Source organism: Chiloscyllium plagiosum, unplaced genomic scaffold, assembly GCF_037043375.1.
Source record: "Chiloscyllium plagiosum isolate Xiang-an unplaced genomic scaffold, Cpla_swu_hap1 HiC_scaffold_33, whole genome shotgun sequence".
NCBI lineage: Eukaryota > Metazoa > Chordata > Chondrichthyes > Orectolobiformes > Hemiscylliidae > Chiloscyllium > Chiloscyllium plagiosum.
The window spans coordinates 30,810,517-30,829,632 of NW_028270171.1; the positions used below are offsets into that span (position 1 = coordinate 30,810,517).

The 19,116-nt window shown below is 41.8% G+C and overlaps 1 protein-coding gene across 1 annotated transcript in view; it reads left to right on the forward strand.

Annotated features, from left to right (window-relative positions):
* Positions 1-19,116, forward strand: part of dmc1 (DNA meiotic recombinase 1) — a 216,943-nt gene that overhangs the window by 128,153 nt on the left and 69,674 nt on the right. The window contains exon 9 of the mRNA XM_087978126.1: positions 14,159-14,250. Coding sequence (XP_087834252.1) covers positions 14,159-14,250 — 92 coding nt within the window. The remainder of the gene's footprint in view (positions 1-14,158; positions 14,251-19,116) is intronic.

The window sequence follows — 19,116 nt, forward strand, 5'->3', positions numbered from 1 at the left end:
TTTCAGGCAGTCTGTACGTGCTGGTGGCTTGGCAATTCTCCCCTCATCTGTTCATTTTTTCCTGATATTATACCCCAAAGCATTGGATTGTTTCATTGGTTTTTAATATTGTCAATATACTAAATTCAAATTTGTTTAGAGGTTGGTATTGTGGGGTATAATTTAAACTGATTGGCTAAATTTGAATTTGTTTTTGTCTCATCACAACTCAGCCAATGGTGGCTGCTAGACCAAATGTTACTTTGTAAATTCTCCAACACTCTGTGTGCATGCTAAATCCTTCACTCTCTTAAAGTTTCAGTACACTTTTACACCTTCATAACCGCTAAGCACAGCAAAAGCACATGACCTTTTAAAGGGATCATACAATGCTCCTGCGCCCCTCCCCAAATGTACTTTACAAATACCAAATTCTAACTTCCTGCCTCCTAATCTACAAGTAGTCTCCCCAACTTCGCAACACTTGGGGGAGGGGTGGGGTGGGAAAAACACCTGCCCTTCAGCTTATCTATACCCCTCATTTTATAAACCTCTCAACCTCCTATGCTCCAGTAAAAGAAGTCCCAGCCTAATCAGCCTCTCCTTATATCTCAAGCCCTTCGTTCCTGACAACATCCTGGTCAATCTCTTCTGACTCCTCTCTAGTTTAATAATATCCTTCCTATACCAGGGCGACCACATCTGGACACAGTACTCCAGAAGAGGCCTCATCAATACCCTGTCTAACCTCAACATACTGCTCAAACCCGTATACTCAAAGATCTGAGCAATGAAGGCAAGCATTATAAACATTTTCTTAACTACCCTATCTATATGTGATGCAAACTTCAAAGAATTATGAATCTTAATCCCTACATCTCTCTGTTCTTCACTACTGCCCAAGACCCAACTTTTGATCAAATAAGTCTTATCTTTGTTTTAACAAAATGTAATACCTCATATTTATCCAAATTAAACTTCACCTGCTGCTCTTCAGCCTATGATCCAACTGATCAAGATTTCTTTGTACTCTTAGATAATCTTCACCAGAGGGTGGTGACAATCTGGAATGCACTGCCAGGAAAGATGGTAGAGGTGAATTATCTCACATCCATGAAAAGGTACCTGGATGAGCACTTGGCATGCTATAACATTGAAGGCCATGGACCAAGTGCTGATAGATGGGATTAGGTTGAAGGTCAAGTGTTTCTCACGTGTTGGTGCAGACTCTAAGCAGAAGGGTCTCTTCTGCACTCTATAATTCTAGGCCACTCACCATCCTGAGTTGGAGAGATATCACTGTTCCTTCACTGTTGCTGGATCAAAATCCTGGAATTTTCTCCCTAACAGCATTGTAGGTCAACCCATAACAGGTGGACTGCAGCTGTTCAAGAAGGTAGCTCACCACCACCACCACCTCAAGGGCAATGAAAGATGGGCAATAAATGCTGTCCAGACAGTGATGCTCACGTCCCACGAATGAATTAAAAGATTTTGGTGTGACAAAAGTGGAAATTTCCTTAGCCCTTGTCAATGGTGCCTGCAGGTGTCTTTTTAACATATCAATTTTAGATCAGCATGACTTACTATCAATTGTATCAATGAAATTTTCTAGTTGTGGAATAAGGTATGAATCCATCTTAGCGAGTGTCTTTACAATGCAATCACAATTTCTTTTTTTTGGTGGATCTAACATGAACTTTGAACAGCTGCGTGTTTTAAAAAGAGTTTGCCAGATGTTTGCTGTTGGTGACTGGCCTGGAGATAATGCCACTTAATTACTAATCTAAGGAAGACTGGAGATGAATTGGCACAGAGTGTTGTAATGCCATGGGCTGCCAGCTGATTGGATGTTGAGCTGGTCAGTAAAGAGATGACTGATGCAAGTCGGCCAACCATCGAGAATATTGATTTAAGAAGAAAACTAGTTCTGACTGGTTTTGGTAGGTGCAAAGTGATGTTGGAAGCATCAGGAATGGCTGCTGTCTAGGTTTCTATCGAGTTAAAGAATTGTTGAATGTTCTGAATAAAGAATCCCCATCTGTAAGAAATGAGTAAATACTTTTGGAAGTCTGCATCTATTTGCATTCACCGCTGACTTTGACATTAGATATACAGTTACATGCCTGTGATCAGTTATTATTCAAGGATTACATGAAGGCTTAGCACCAATAGTTTGTCACTTTAATTGAACTGACAAATTACGATTATTTTATAAAATATCCCTGAACTTTGTCTACGTGAGAGTGGAGGTTTATGAGCAAAGAATATTTAGTTTAAATCATAGATTAGCTATTTGCAAAGTAATAACATGTTTGCTGGTGCTCAGTTTGGGTTCTGTCTCTTGGCTCCTGACCTCACTATAGCCATCTTCCAAACAAGGATAAACGCTCATGTCCGTACTGTAGTGAGAATGACTTCCCTTGACAGGGCAGCATTTGACAGAGTATGGCATCAGCTAGCCCTGGAAAAATCAGTCAATGCTGGGGGGGGCAGGGGGTGTGGGAAGAAGAGTGCAACTACTGATTGGAATAATTGTAATACTTTCACTGTGTTAAAGCAGATTGATTTTGAACAGATCTAGCAACTCAAAACTGGACATCCATAAAGCAATATGGACCACAGCAACAGAATCATATTCAACCACAATCTGTAACCTTAGTCTAACATATTATCCATTTTAGCATAGTCCAACAAAGTGATTCCATGATGAATGCAGCCTCTTGCATGGTAGGAATAGCGCAGGGATACCAAAATCTTTTGCTCCAGGGTAAATCCCAGCTTTTCCAATCTAACCTGCGCTAAAGTTGGTAATAATTGCTTAAATACTTTTTATACCTCCTCAGGGAACCTCAAATATGTCCTAAAGATGACCAGAGCAATCTGTAATACTCCAGTTGGGGCCTGAACAGATCTTTAGAAAAGTTCAGTAGACTTACCTGCTTTTGTATTCAGATTCTCCATATAAGACTCAATATGTCTTATTTGTTTTGGTAACTACACTCTTAACATGGCCTTTCTACTTCAGACATTGATGCACATGTATTTTGAGGTCCTTCCATTCATGCACACTCTTTGGAATTGTGCCATGAAGACAATTGTTTTCTTTGTGTTCTTAGTTTCCTGAGAATGCTATGCCACCTCCTGGATATTTCATGCACTTTAATACAGTTACCATGAACAGAAGAGCTCTGTGTCAAACATTTTTGTTACGGCTGACAACACTCATTCTTCTTTAATCTCAAAATCATTTAACCAATTCTTCCTCAGAGAAGTCATGAATATGTTCTTGAATATAATTATATGGAATCTGCAGGGCACTGATCAAGAGGGCCTGGCTTCTGTCCTCAGTCTAATTTTTGAAGGGATTTTAATAGCTTTTATACTAATTATTAGAGTGAATCCTTAGTGATATTACATGATTCTCGATTACATATGGCTGGAACCTGAGAAAGATTCTAATGAACTCTGCAACTTTTTACCTTACAAACAAGATCATATCTTGTATGCATGTAATATCTGTTCACTAGTTTGTAACAGCATGACTTTTTTGCTGTTTTCCACCAAAGACGTGGAAAACCCAAGCCATAGTATTAATGCATGATGGTCACGGTCTGCAAACTATTTCCTTACAATCCTCATTGATACCAAGAAGTGATGGGAAAGCCAAAAAATGGGCAGTGGAATACATTTGTGAATTACCCAAAGCAGCACTGAATTGCCACTGGGGTCACACAGCAATTGAAAATAGATTTGCTGCAACATGGAGAGAGATTACTCTTTCCTGATCCACTGGACCATGCATTGCCAGGCTGTACGTTGGATCAAATGGTGTCACCTCTTCAACTGCAAATGCACCAACATGATCAGGTCAAGATTACACTATATGCAATCAGTAACATGGCTGAAGACCTTTTGATAAGAAACTACTGCCTTTGTATCATCTTTAGTTTAAAGATCTACTTTAAAATATGATACAAGTTCACACCAGAAAAAGTTCAACCCAGCCAACTAAAGTTCTGCAGCAAATGTTGAATCCTTTCAAAATCACTATTATTGGCTATCAGTTCTTCGGGGATATGACAGAATGCCTGCCAACAAGCAGAGTTGGAAGAGACATGGTGGCTGCAGCCATTGTCAGATGTCTCCATTGCATTGGGAAGTAATCACATAAACACTACATCCTTATAATTCTAATGGAGAGTGTCATTGTTGCAATAGGAGGGGCATTTTCAATCTGCTGTGACAGAAAGCTTTCAGCTCCAAGCTGAAAATTTAACGACAGACCTCTTCCGAAACACAGCTTTGAAAACTCTAGAAATCCCTTGTATCAATCACATTTTTTTAAGCCCAAAAGCTGAAATAAGAATTAATGGCCACGGACATCTTTTAAATTGGATACATATAATTCTCTCTGACACCACACCCCTCCTTATATTATAAGCTTTAGGAACAGAATTAGGCCATTCACCCATCAAGTTTGCTCTGCCTTTCAGTCATGGCTGATATGTTTTTCAAACTCATTCTCCTACCTTATACCTTTTGCTTTTGATTTCCTTCTATCTCTGTCCTAAAAATACTCAATGGCTTGGCTTCCACAACCTTCTGTGCCAATGAGTTCCACAAAATCACCACCATCTGGCTGAAGAAATTCCTTCTCCGTTCTAAAGGGTTGTTGCTTAACTCTGAAGCTGTGCCCTCAGGTCCTAGACTCTTCTACCAGTGGAAACATCTCCTCCATGTCCACACTATTCAGGCCTTTCAGTATTCTGTAAATTTCAATCAGATTTTTCCATCCTCCTCCATTTTACTACACTCCAATGTACAGATCTACCATCCCCAACCGACCCTCAAATGACAAACCCTTCATTCCTTGGCTCATTCTTGTAAATCTCTTCTGGATCTTGCCCCTTCCCCTCCCAAATTGGGGCAGCACGGTTGCTCAGTGGTTAGCACTGCTACCTCACAGCACCAGGGACGCAGGTTCTAATCCAGCCTTGAGCAACTGTCTGTGTGGAGTTTGCACATTCTCCCCGTGTCTGCGTGGGTTTCCTCCCACAGTCCAAAGATGTGCAGATCAGGTGAATTGGTCATGCTAAATTGCCTGTAGAGTTAGGTGCATTAGTTAGGGGGAATGGGTCTGGGTGGGTTACTCTTCGGAGGGTCAGTGTGGACTAGTTGGGCCAAAGGGCCTGTTTCCACACTGTAGAGAATCCAATCTAATCTAAATTGATCATACTGACAATAAGCTTATTAAAAAGAAAATTGCCTGCTCCTTGTCCTTAAACTTTTACACTAATCCCGTGTATTTCTCTTTAAGACCCTCAATCATTTTAAGTGCCACATGAACAGCAGAAGGCAACTTGCCACCACCTTCAAATGGCAAAGTAGGGACAGGTAATAAATCCCATGGTGCCTTTTCCACAAGTGAATTCTTTTTTTAAAGATAGTGTTAATTATTGCACTGGTTTCACCCCCCCCCCCCCCCAACTTTACTTGCATCTCCCCTCCCTGCTACTTACTGTATCAGAGAGAGGAATATATTAAGGAATTTCAGGTCTGTTCCCATTCCTCAAAGTCATTTATTCAAAACCCATGGATAATCTTAAATCCTCGATAGCCCTCATCAGAGACTGAGGGGCCAAAAACAGTGCACTGTTTAACACTGAATCAAACAGTGGGAGACGTAGCCCCACAATAGATGTCAATGATTCCTGGTTAGAAATATCAGCACTTTCTCACATAAAAAGACCTGGATTTATGAGTTTGTTCTTCATGTTTGAATTCAGATATTGAGGACCCCATTACCACTGTTCTCCCATTCTGACCGCCATCATTTCTCCTGAATTCTCCTGGATTTAGCAATGGCAACCTTATTAGGTGCTGTATGCGGTGAAGAAGGAAAATAGTATGTTGGCCCTCATACCAAGGCAATTTGCATAATGAGGCAGGGATGTCTTGATGCAACTGTACAGCGCATTGGTAAAATCACACCTGGAGTATTGTGTGCAGTTTTGGTCTCCTCTGAGGAAGGATAGAGGAAGTGCAATAAAGGTTTACCAGACTGGTTTCTGTGGTGGCCTAATTGATGCATAAGGAGAGATTGGATTGGTTCAAAGTAAATTCACTAGAATTTGGAATATTGAGTGGAGATCTCATTGAAACCCATTAAGTTCTAACAGGATTAGATAGGGTAGATGCAGGAAAGGTGTTCTTGCTGATTGATGAGTCCGGAACCAGGGGTCACAGTCTAAGGATAAGAGATTAGCCTTTTAGGAGTAAGAGATTAGCCTTTTAGGAGATGAGGAGGAATTTATTCATCCAGAGAGTGATGATCGTGTGGAATTCTCTGCCACAGGAAACTGCTGAGGCCAAAATATTTTAAACTTTCAATAAAGATGCAGCTTCAGTTCTTAGAACTAAAGGGATCAAAGGATATGGGGAAAAAGCAGGAACAGGGTTGGATGTTATGCCACGATCAAAATGAATAAGAGGAAGTTACTGGGACTGGAGGGTTTGAGTTATAAGGAGAGGCTGGGACATTTTTTCCCTGGAACATAGTAGGTTGAGGGGTGACCTTATAAGGGCTTATAAAGTCATGGGAAGCATAGATAAGGTGAAGAGCAAAGGTATTTTCCCTAAAGTAGGGGATTTCAAAACTAGAGGGCATAATTTCAAGGTGAGAGGGGAAAGATTCAAAAAGGACTTGCAGGGCAACCTTTTCACACAGTGTAGTTTGTATGTGGAATGAACGGTCAGAGGAAGAGGTAGATGCAGATACAGTATTTAAAAGACATTTGGACAGGTACATTAATAGGAAAGGTTTAGCCGGACTTGAGCCAAGCATGGGCAAATGGGACTAGTTTTAGTTTGTGAAACCTGGTTGGCATAGACGAGTTGGACTAAAGGATCAGTTTTGTGGTGTATGTCACTGCTCCTCCTTTGCCTAACTTGCTAGAAAACCTCTTCAAAGACTTCTAACAGATTTGTAGACATGATCAGTCCTTAACAAAGCCATGCCCACTCAGCTCTATTTTAGTATTTCCAAGTATTCTGCAATCTCATCCTTAATAATAGGCTCTAAAATCTTACCAATAACTGAGGTCACGCTAACCATTTCTCCCCTATATTAGCCATTTTCCAGTTTTCTGGGGGTCTTCCTGATTCCTGAAAGATAACCACCAATTCCTCCACAATATCCTTCAGAACCCTGGTCCAGTCCAGGTGATTTATACACCTTTCAGCTCTCCCAGCACCACCTTCTTCATAATGGTCACTACACTCACCTCTAACTGTCTTGGAATCCTGATATGTTACTGGCATCTTCGACCATGAAGGCTTAAACCTGGATTCCTCCAGCTATCTACCTATTATGACAATAGACCAGAATCCTGAAGTATTCTTAAAATTTTAATTCCAAAATGTGTTTTCTTTTATAAAAAGGAAATGCTACAGATAAAGAAAAAACTATTGAGTGTACATTCAATAACCATTTGGTAAAGCCCCATGTGAAGCCAATGAAAGGATGCACTTGTAAAGAGTCAGAGAAACTTCAAGGAAGAGACTTAACAAGAAAAGATAGTGGCGGGAATGACTAAAGCTCTCTCAGCGGAGAAAGTGAGGTCTGCAGATGCTGGAGATCAAAGTTGAAACTTTATTGCTGGAACAGCACAGCAGGTCAGGCAGCATCCAGGGAAAAGGAGATTCGACGTTTCGGGCACAGGTCCTTCTTCAGGAATTCCTGAAGAAGGGCCTGTGCCCGAAACGTCGAATCTCCTGTTCCCTGGATGCTGCCTGACCTGCTGTGCTGTTCCAGCAATAAGGTTTCAACCTAAAGCTCTCTCAGCAGAAAGCCACCTCCTGGAGAAACAAAACAAATGTTAAAAATTGACTGCAACACCAATTTGTATGTCACTGGCCAAATGTTCTAATGTGCTGTGAGGGTCACAGCTTTGAGAACAACAATTGAAACATCACTGCACTGCAGTTAAAACAAAAGGGGAAGACTGCTGTTCCCCCTGAGTGCTAGTTGCCAGTTCAAAAGGAATTTTAATTGACTCTAAAACAAAGAACCTCAAAATTGACCTATCAATTGCCCATATCAGTACTACTGTTGCCAGCCTATAATGGCCATAATGTCTTCATATCTATTCTTCAAGAACAAATCAGATACTGATCTGTTTTTTCTTATCTTTTTGGATTCTCATATTTTTAACCTGTGTTTTGTGTTTAGAATTAATAAACTCATCTCTTTGTTCATTCCAGAAAGCCTGGTTAAATAGGCTTCTTTTAAACCATGAGTTCATTTTGATCTAGAAGAAAGGTGACCACATGGCAAGAGATCTTTTATAAACTAACATTGTTGTGATAAACTGTAGGAATGGGTGAATAAACATGGGGAACCAGTTCACTTATTTTCACCCTGGATCCTAACAATTTGGAGTGTCCTATCTGAAACAATAACAAGTTGGGGAACCTCACTCAGGGGCTGGTCAGAACACCACCACATTATTCCATGGTTCAGGGCACATTCAAGATATAGAAGGCCAGATAAGTGCTGCTCTTTGTCATAGAGGACGAAACATTTCTGAAATCCTCTATATAATCTACAATCAATAACCCTCCCAAATGAGCTGCAGAACTTACATAGACTAATTGCTTACTTATAAGATAGATGAGCTAGTCAATCAAGGTACACATCATGTGCTCGAGAAAATTCCTTAAACTGTTCACTAGACTAGATAATCTATAAACAGCTTACCACATCACCTTCACAAAATCATAGAATTGTTATAATGCAAAAGACAGCCATTTGGTACTTTAGTCGGTGCCATAAGGAGTAAGAACTGCCAACGTTCTACCCTTGGACCTCTATCTGGATTTGGGATCAGAACTAACCTGGCTGAGTTCTGAGTCCTTTGGTTCATCCTTGTTCTTCATTAAACTTGACCACAGCATCCTCAGATGCAACAGATCTTGTTGAAAGGTATTTTTAAGTCCAACAATACAACTATCTGCCCTATCTACGCTTCTTATAATTTTATACATCCCAAACATGTCCCGTCAATATTTTCTGCTCTAAGGAAAACCACCCCAGTAACCAATCTCTTTTCACAACGGAACTCTCCAGCCCAGGCAACATCCTGATAAATCTCCTCTGCATCCTCTCCAGTGTTATCGCATCCCTGCTGTAATGCAGATTTCAAAACTGCACATAATACTCAAGCTTGGCCTAACCAACAGTTCCAGCATAACCTTCTTGCTATTAAGTTCTATGTCTTTCCTAATAAAGGCCAACATATCATATAAGCTCTTAACCACTTTATCTACCTGTCCTGATACCATAAGGGACTGGTGTTACTGGTGTTCCCCTGATCCTCAGTACTTCCCATTCATATATTCCCTTGCCTTGTTTTTCCTGTCCAAGTGCAATACCTCACATTTATCCAGATTGAATTCCATTTATCTGGATTGAATTCATTGAGATTATCAGTCATATGAATGACATGTTCATCCATGATCACACTATGACAGAGCAGGACACCAGAACACAGGCAGTTCTGCAACACCTGCAGGTCTCAGGTTCAAACTAAACTACAAATAAGTTTTTCAAATTTGCTATCAACTTTCTGAATCACATTGTCAATGTCTCAGGATTCTAGGGAGATTTCAAAATAAACAGCAACCATTAAAAATTTTCTGCTGCCCCTAAATGTGACTGAAATACAACACTTTATGGCAATGGTTAACCAGTTGAGCAACTTTCTGCCCAATTTGCTGCACATCAGCAAACCTCTGAGATAGCCTTTAAAACAGGACCAGGCTTATAATGGTTACATTTGGAAAGCGATGACTGAATCGGTCCTACTCAGCATGGATTCATTGAAAGGAAATCACGTTTGACAAATCTTCTGGAATTTTTTGAGGATGTGACCAATGTAGGGGACGAGGGTGAATCAGTAAATGTTGGGTATCTGGACTTTCAAAAGGCTTTTGACAAGGTTCCACGTGAGAGATTAGCATGGAAAATTAAAGCTCATGGTATCAGAAGTAATGTATTGATATGGATAGAGATCTGGTTAGCAGACAGGAAGTAGAAAATTGGAATAAATGGATCCTTTTCAGACTAGCAGGCAGTGACAAGTGGGATAGAATGCTGGGACCCCAGCTGTTCACAAATACATATTAATGATTTGAATTAAGGAATTGAATGCAGTATCTCCAAATGTGCAGATGACACTAAGCTGGGTGGCAATGTGTGCTGTGAGGAGGATGCTAGGAGGCTGCAGGGTGACTTGGACAGACTGGCTGAGTGGGCCAATATTTGGCAAACGCAATATAATGTGGATAAATGTGAGGTTACCCACTTTGGTGGCAAAAACAGGAAGGCAGTTATTATCTGAATGGTGGCAGTTTAGGAAAAGGTGAGTTGCAATATGATCTGGGTCATGGTGGAATAGTCACTGAAGGCTGACATGCAGGTGGAGCAGGCAGGGAGGAAAGCTAATGGCATGCTGGCCTTCATAGTGAGAGGATTGGTGTGTCGGAGTGAGGATGTCTTGCTGCAGTTATACAGGGCCTTGGTGAGGCCACACCTTGAATTTTGTGTGCAGCTTTGGTCTCCGAGTTTGAGGATATTCTTGCTATTGAAGGAAAGTGAGGACTGCAGATGCTGGAGATTAGAGTCGAGAGTGTGGTGCTGGAAAGGCACAGCAGGTCAGGCAGCATCCGAGGAGCAGGAATATCGACATTTCGGACAAAAGCCCTGAGGAAGAGATGGTTTACCGGACAGATTCCCGAGGTGACAGGACTGAAATATGAAGACAGACTGGATCGACGGGGCTTGTACTCACTGGACTTTAGAAGAATGATGGGGGGGGATCTCATAAAAACATAGAAAATGCTGAGGGGACTGAATAGGCTGGATGTGGGAAGAATATTCCTGATATTCGGGATGTCCAGAACCTTGGGGTCACTGTCTAAGAATAAGGAGTAACCCATTCAGGACTAAGATGAGGAAGAATTTCTTCACTCAGAGAGTTGTAAACCTGAGGAATTTTCTCCCACAGGAAGCTGTTGGGATCAGTTCACTCGATATATGCAAGAGGGAGCTGGCATGGCACTTGTGGCTAAAGGGATCAAGAGGTATGGGGAGAAAGTTACTGAGATTGCATGATCGTATTGAATGGTGGTGCAGACTCGAAGGGCTGAATGATTAGATTACAGTGTGGAAACAGGCCCTTCGGCCCAACAAGTCCACACTGACCCTCCGAAGAGCAAACCAGCCAGACCCCCATTCCCCTACATTTACCCCTTCACCTAACATTATGAGCAATTTAGCATGGCCAATTCACCTACCCTGCACATTTTTGGGCTGTGGGAGGAAACCGGAGCACCCAGAGGAAACCCTCGCAGACGGGGGGGGGGGGAGAATGTGCAAACTCCACACAGATAGTTGCCTGAGGCAGGAATTGAACCCAGGTCTCTGGCACTTTGAGACAGCAGTGCTAAGCACTGTGCCACCCATGCCTACTCCTGCGCGTATTTTCTATCTTACACACCAATAAAACTTTAACATAATCAAGCACACAGCCACATCAAATCTTGGCCACTAAGAACTGGAATTGCCCACTGTTATTGAAGATATCTCTTCCTTAAATTGAGGAGCATTTTTTACTTCAAATTAAGTCTCACTATTTGACCAGTCTACTATGCTGCCAGGAGACAAGCAGATACTGAACATTGCTACATTGTCAATGAGAAAGCGGTCCTTGCATGCCCTATGAGCATCTGCAAAGTTCTAAGATTATATCCTCAGTCTTAAATTCACCAGAAACTTGTAAAATACGCATTTAGAACCTCCTTAATAAGAACTGGTAAAGATGGCACCTCAAGCCTCCAGAGGTTCTATTTGTGACAAATGTGCATTTGATGCATCTAGGATAAATCCCAGACCACAGCTGCTGCTTTATTGTGCACTCTTTTGGGGAGCCTTCACAGAATTATGCCTCCTTTGAAGAAGATATAGAATGCTATGCCTCTTCGACAACCAAGTTACTCCCAGCAACTGCTCAAAGATTGGAAATCATACATCTCAAGAAGACAACTCTGAATGCACACAAATTCAGGAATACTGAACCACAAATTCTCACTAAAGCTATATTTCAAGCAACAGCATCACCTTAGCTTTGTAAGTGAACTATAAGTAAGTTTACAATGACTACTTTGTTATTCATAGGGTCTTCAGCTTGGATGTTCTTCAACACATATACTGGGGAAACCAGAGCATTACCAAGTGTGAAGCATGGACCTGCAACTCTATTTGATATCCTGATATTTGAAAGGCCATTGAAGGCATGGCTCCAGCTGTTCAATATGAGTCTCAATAGGCAAGACCACAAGGAACTTTTCTGCCATCATCTTGCCCATGGAGTGCTTATGGATGGATCTATTCACCTTCAGGGATAAAAACTTTCTATATGTCATTGACAACTATCTCCACAGTTCTTGCTATACTTAGTGATTTTTGTCTCATTTTTGCGTCCTCGACATTGTCATTCAGGATAATGGCTCACTGTTCTTAATAAATGCTTCAAAGTATGGTTTTGTATGTTTCACCAATTTGCCTCAACACCCACACATCAGTGGAGATGCCAAACAATGTCTGTAAGGTTCACGACCCTGTTAAAGAAAAACAACAACATAGACATGATCTAATTTAAAAAGTGGTCCACACGTTTGCACAATGATCTAACTCCCTCAGAGTTCTTAATAGTTTGGATATTTTGTACTCAGCTCCTGAGTCTCCTGCATATTCTCTAATCAGTTATCACTTATTTTTCTAATCAGCCTGCTCATATTATTGTACACCTCTGGAGTGGTTGGGATCTGAGCCTAAGCTTCCTGGCTCAAGAGTTAGGACACTACTACCGCCCTAGAAGAGCCCTAGTTGTCACATAAATCGACATGGTCAGCGTCTGGCAGAGGATTACAACTATTCAATCCAGGTTATGAGCTTTAGCCAGTGCTATAAGGATTAAGAACTGCCAACATTCCACCCTTGGGCCTCTATCTGGATCTGGAATCAGAACTAACCTGGCTGAGTTCTGAGCCCTTTGATTCATCCTTGTTCTTCATTAAAATTGACCACAGCATCCTCCAATGCAACAGATTTGTATTGACGTCTAACAAAAATCAACCTTTGCAGGCCTGGATCGATGGCCCAGATCAAGAGAAGATGCCCAAACCACCTCATCAGACTATTCACAGTCTGCAGAATGCCCATGCTCCTCCTGTAAAAGAACCAAGGATATGATGTTGAAGATTAGTTAAATTAGCACACCATCCTTTCTTCTGACTCAATGGGTCAAACGTTGATTTTGTTGGGAGGTCCAGAGTGATGGTGGGAATAGGAATAAAATAAAACGTATATTATGAGTAGAATGAAAGGATTGGAGGAGGTCTAGTGTTAAAGGTTAATAATTATTGTGATAAACATTAGAGTGCAATATCAGTGATGCTAGAAACTTAGAAAGACTCTGATGAGATCTTGTAACAGTTGACCTTGTAAATAACCAATAAATGTTTATTAGTTTATAGCATGTTTTCCAGCTCTCCTCCATCAAAGATGTGCAAACTCCTGGATTAATGCAATGTCCACATCTACACCCAAGAACTTAAGTACTCTCTATTCTCTTGTTGACTTCACAAATATAATGTACAATCCAGTGCACTCTGCTCTGAATGCCCATTACTTTAGTCTCCTTATGGGCCTTTAATCCTGCAGCAACATGACTGTTCTTGCTAAGCAAGCTCTGAATCAGCAATTTCCCTGACACCTGAAAATTACTCCTAATATTTAAATTAGGTTCACCATGTAAGTTAGAATATTAACATTGAACACCAACATTCTGCTCAGGTTTTCATCCAAATTACCTGGGCAATTATGATTGTATGAACCCATTTGAGAACCCATATTATAGTTGGGTGTTTCTGAAATATTGAGATTATTGTCTTCCAATAGCTCGCGTGGTCCTGTGTGTTTGTTTTTATAAAATAATGTCTGTGGGTACTATTGTTTAAATAGTTAATGCCTGAGGAATATATGTAGTGGATGTGTACCTGCGTGATATCCAATATATATCCAGTTAATAGACCCAAAATCCTTAACCTCATATAGCCGTCCAGATAGACTGCGAGGGATTGCTGATCGCTTTCACGTGGATCCAGATGCAGTGCTGGATAATGTTCTTTATGCTCGTGCCTATACCAGTAAGGACACACTTGTACATTTGTGTAGAAATTAGAAGTGTCAGATGTTCTTGAACTTAGTAATATGGCTTAAGATACAGGAAAGCTTTCGTTTTATGTACAGACTCAGTGTCCTCTTAGCCTTCTCTACTCTAAAAAGAATAACCCCAGCTTCTTCAGTTTATCTGCATAATCCCTCATCGTTGAACACATCCTGGTAAATCTCTTCTGTATCCTCTCCAAAGTCTTCACATCCTAAAGCATTGTTCCCAGATTTGGTGATAACACTGCAGCTGAAGTCAAAGAAGTGTTTGGTATATATTTAATATAACTTCCTGGCTTCTGTCCTTTATGTCTATGTTTAAGCCCAACATCCCATTTGTTTTATTAACCTACTATGCATCTTCAAAGATTAAGGGCAACACGGTGGCTCAGTGGTTAGCACTGCTGCCTCACCCCACAGGGACCCAGGTTTGATTCAAGCTTCGGGCAATGATCTGTGTGGAGTTTGCATGTTCTCCCTGTGTCTGCGTGGGTTTCCTCTGAGTGCTCCGGTTTCCTCCCACAATCCAAATTTGTGCAGGTAGGTGAACTGGCCATGCCCATGTCTTGAAAAAGATGCTCACAGCTTTTTTATTGTTGTTTAACGAATGAACTTTGTGCACATCCAACCACTTTGAGTGGGCATCCAGAACAACTAAGAACATTGTGCCCATGAAAGGGGTGCCACAGTCGAAGTGTAACCATGTCCAGGGTTTACCCAGCTATTCCAATGAATTTGGAGGATTTGTTGGCAGTAATATTTGGCCTCATTGGCACACTGGGCAGCTATGTCAGCATCCAGTCCTAGCCACCTGACATAACTTCTCACCAACATCTTCATTTTGGACACCCCTGGATGACCCTGGTGAAATTCAGCCAGTATCTGGCAGTGATATTCGCTTGTGGCAATCACTGTTGCTCCCCATAATAAAATGCTGTCCTCTATGGTGATCTGATCTTGCCGGGTCTCAAAACGTTTTAATTCTGGTTGTGATGTCCTTTTTGTTTCCCCCATCCCTACTGGCTGTTTTAGTTTTATGAGGATCAGATCTTCTAGTGTCCACAGTCTGATATTTTCAGATATATCCAGAAAGTTTAAAATCAGAACGGACAGTGGGACGGCACAGTGGCTCAGTGGTTAGCACTGCTGCCTCACAGCGCCAGGAGCCCGGGTTCAATTCCAACCTTGGGTGACTGTCTGTGTGGAGTTTGCACATTCTTCCGTGTCTGCATGGGTTTCGTCTGGGTTCTCCGGTTTCCTTCCACAATCCAAAGATGTCAGGTTAATTGGCCATGCTAAATTGTCCATAGTGTTAGGTTCATTAGTCAGGGGTAAAGGTAGGGTAGGGAGAGGAGTAGGTCTGGGTGTATTGCTCTTCAGAGGGTCAGTATGGGCTTTTTGGGCCGAATGGCCTGTTTCCATACTTAGAGAATCTGATCTTCTGAACGGACACTTTCGGTGGCAGTGCAACCAACGTGGTATCTGCCAGTTGGATGCGGCTCAAGGCATTTGCATTTGCTACTTGATCTCCTGGATGGTATTTTACCTTGTAATTGTAAGCACTTAGAATGAGGTCCCATTGCTGAATTCGACCTCAAGCTATGGGCTTGTCCTCTTTGAGTAGCCCTAGCAGGGTTTCTGATCTGTTACTGTTACAAATTTACATATTCCATAAATATTGGTGTAATTTTCTCACACCAAAGATGACTGCCAAACCTTCCTTCTCTATCTGGGCATATTTGCGCTCTGCATCAGTCAAAGTTCAGGAAGTATACGCTATTGGGTGTTCCTGTCCATTGGGCCATCTGTGAACCAATACTATCCTGATACCATACGGGGAGGCATTGCATGTCAGCACCAGATCTCGCTTGGGATCATAATGTGCTAACACCTTAGACTTGGGGTGCCTGGAACACATTTTTCCTATCTAAGGTGTATGCCCACCTTGGAGAAATGCCTAAGGACTATGTCTACGTTTTCTAAGTGCTCTTTGTTGATCTTCCCTGTTATAAACACCTCATCCAGATAACTGGTGACCTGGGGTGACCTTATAAAATGTTCTCCATTATCTGCTGAAAAATAGCACCGACTGATGATACCCCAAATGGCAGTCTCATAGATTGGTACAAACCCTTATGGGTATCAATTGTAGCATACTTCGGGAATCCTCATCTAAACACATTTGCAGGTACATATGGCTCTTGTCCAACTTCATGAAGGACAGCCCCACCACCACCTTTTCGTGTCAGTCCTCTGTACGAGAGAATGGTATTTATCCAACTGCGAAAAGCGGTTTACCGTTTGTTTCAAATCCTCACAAAGACCAGGTTCACAATTGGTATGACTGATCCCGCCCATTCCACAAACTGTACTGGTTTGATCATTCCTTCACTTTTCAGCCTCTGGATTTCTGCCTCTTTTTGCATGTGAGCCAAATGGAACAGGGCGGGCTGCAGAATCATGAAATTGCTTCCTGGTCAACATGCAATTTGACTGGACAGGGTAGGCGCAGGAAGTATATACCTGATGACTAGGGAGTCCAGAACCAGGGCTCACAGTCCAAGGGTATGAGCTAGCCTATTTGGCACTGAGATGAGGAGAAATGTCTTCATGCAGAGAGTGGTGAGCCTTTGAAGTTTTCTCCACAGAAGTAGTTGAGGCAAAAGCATTGAATACTTTTAAAAAGGAGTTACATATAGTTCTTTAAGCAAAGGGGATGAAAGGGTGTGGGATAAAGCAAGAACAGGGTACAGAATTGGATGATCTGCCATGATCAGATTGAATGACAGAGCAGGCTCAAAGGGCTGAATGGCCTGCTGCTCCTATTTTGTCAGAATGGTGGCATGAACCTATAATCAATTATTGTAAAAATCAATCTGGTTCACTCACTTTAAACAAAAAAGAATGTCATCCTTCTGCCCAGACTTCCCAAAGGGCCCAGCATGTCACTTAAGTTACAGGGACAATTAGGAATAGGCAATAAATTCTGGTCTTGCCAATGACACCCACATCCTATAAAATAATTTAGAATTTAACTATAACCTAAAATTTAACTGTGTCCACTGCTGGCTGCCTTGCCATAGGAAGGACCTTATTAAATTGGAGAGGGTTCAGAAAACATTTACAAGGATTTTGACAGGATTGGAGAGTTTGAGTCGTAAGGAGAGGCTGGATAGTTTGGGACTTTTTTCAGTGGACCATAGGAGGTTGAGGGCTGATCTTATTGCGGTTTTGAAAATCATGAAAAGCAAATGTCTCTTCTCCAGAGTCGGTGAGTTCAGAACTAGGAGGCACATTTTTAAGGTGAGAGGAGAAAGATTTAAAAGGGATCCGAGGGGCAGTTTCATTGCCCTGTTCAAGTTTAATGTAATTAAAGGGCTAACTGTTACCAGAGATCAGCAAAGTGTGATCTCCATCAAGTTCTATGAAAGGTTTTGCTCTGTAAAGAACAAGGAACAATACAACACAGAAACAGGCCTTTCAGCCCTCCGTGCCTGCGCCGACACATATTGCCCTTTCATACTAAAACTGTCTTCACTTATAGGCTCTGTATCCCTCTATTCCCTTCCTCTTCATGTATTCATCTAGGTGTTTCTTAAATTGTGTCTGCTTCCACCACTTCCTCTGCCAATGCATTCCAGGCACTCACCACCCTTTGTGCGAAAAACTTGCCTTGCATATCTCTTTTAAATTATCCCCCCTCCATGCACCTTGAACCTGTGTTCCCTAGTAATTGACCCCTTCATCCTGGAAAAAAAAGTCTCTATCGATTCCATTCACAATCTTCGAAACTTCTATCAGATTGTCCCTCACCTCTCAACCTCCAGCATTCCGTAAAAACAAACCAAGTGTGGCCAACGGTTCTTCATAGCTAAAATCCCCATCCCAGGCAACATCCTGGTACACCTTTTCTGTATCCTCACCAAAGCATCCACATCCTTCGGGTAGTTTGATCAGAATTGTATGCAATCTCCTCCTCTAAGATCAAACTAAGCTACACACCCTTCATTTTAATATCATCCATGTACCCACCCAAGAGTCGCTTAAATGTCCTGAATGTATCTGACTCTACTACCACTGCTGGCGGTGCATTCCACACACCGACCACCCTCTGTGTAAAGAGCCAACCACTGACATCATTCCTAAAGCTTCCTCCAATCACCTTAAAGTTATACCCCTTGGAATAGCCATTTCTGCCCTGGGAAAACATCTCTGGCTATCCACTCTATCTATGCCCCTCATTATCTTATACACCTCTATCAAGTCACCTATCATCCTTCTTCACTTTAATAAGAAAAGCCCTACCTCCCTCAATCTTTCTTCAAAAGACATGCCCTACAGTCCAGACAGCATCCTGGTAAATCTCCTCTGCATCCTCTCTCAAGCTTCCACATCTTTCCCACAGTGAGGCAACCAGAACTGAACACAATATTCCAAATGTGGTCTAACCAGGGGTTTATACAGCTGCAGCATAACCTTGCGGCTCTTAAACTCAATCCCCATGCTAATGAAAGCCAACACACTATGTGCCTTCTTAACAACCCAATTAACTTGGGTGGCAACTTTGAGGGATCTATGGACATGGATCCCAAGATCCCTCTGTTCCTCTACACTGTCAAGAATCCTGTATTTAGCCCTGCAATCTGCATTCAAATTTAACTTTCCAAAATGAGTCACTTCACACTTTTCCAGGTTGAACTCCACCTGCCACTTCTTCACCCAGGTCTGCATCCTGCTCATGTCCTGTTGCAACCTACAACAGCCCTTTACACTATCCACAACTCCACTAACCTTTGTGTCATCGGCAAACTTACTAACCCACTCTTCCACTTCCTCATCCAAGT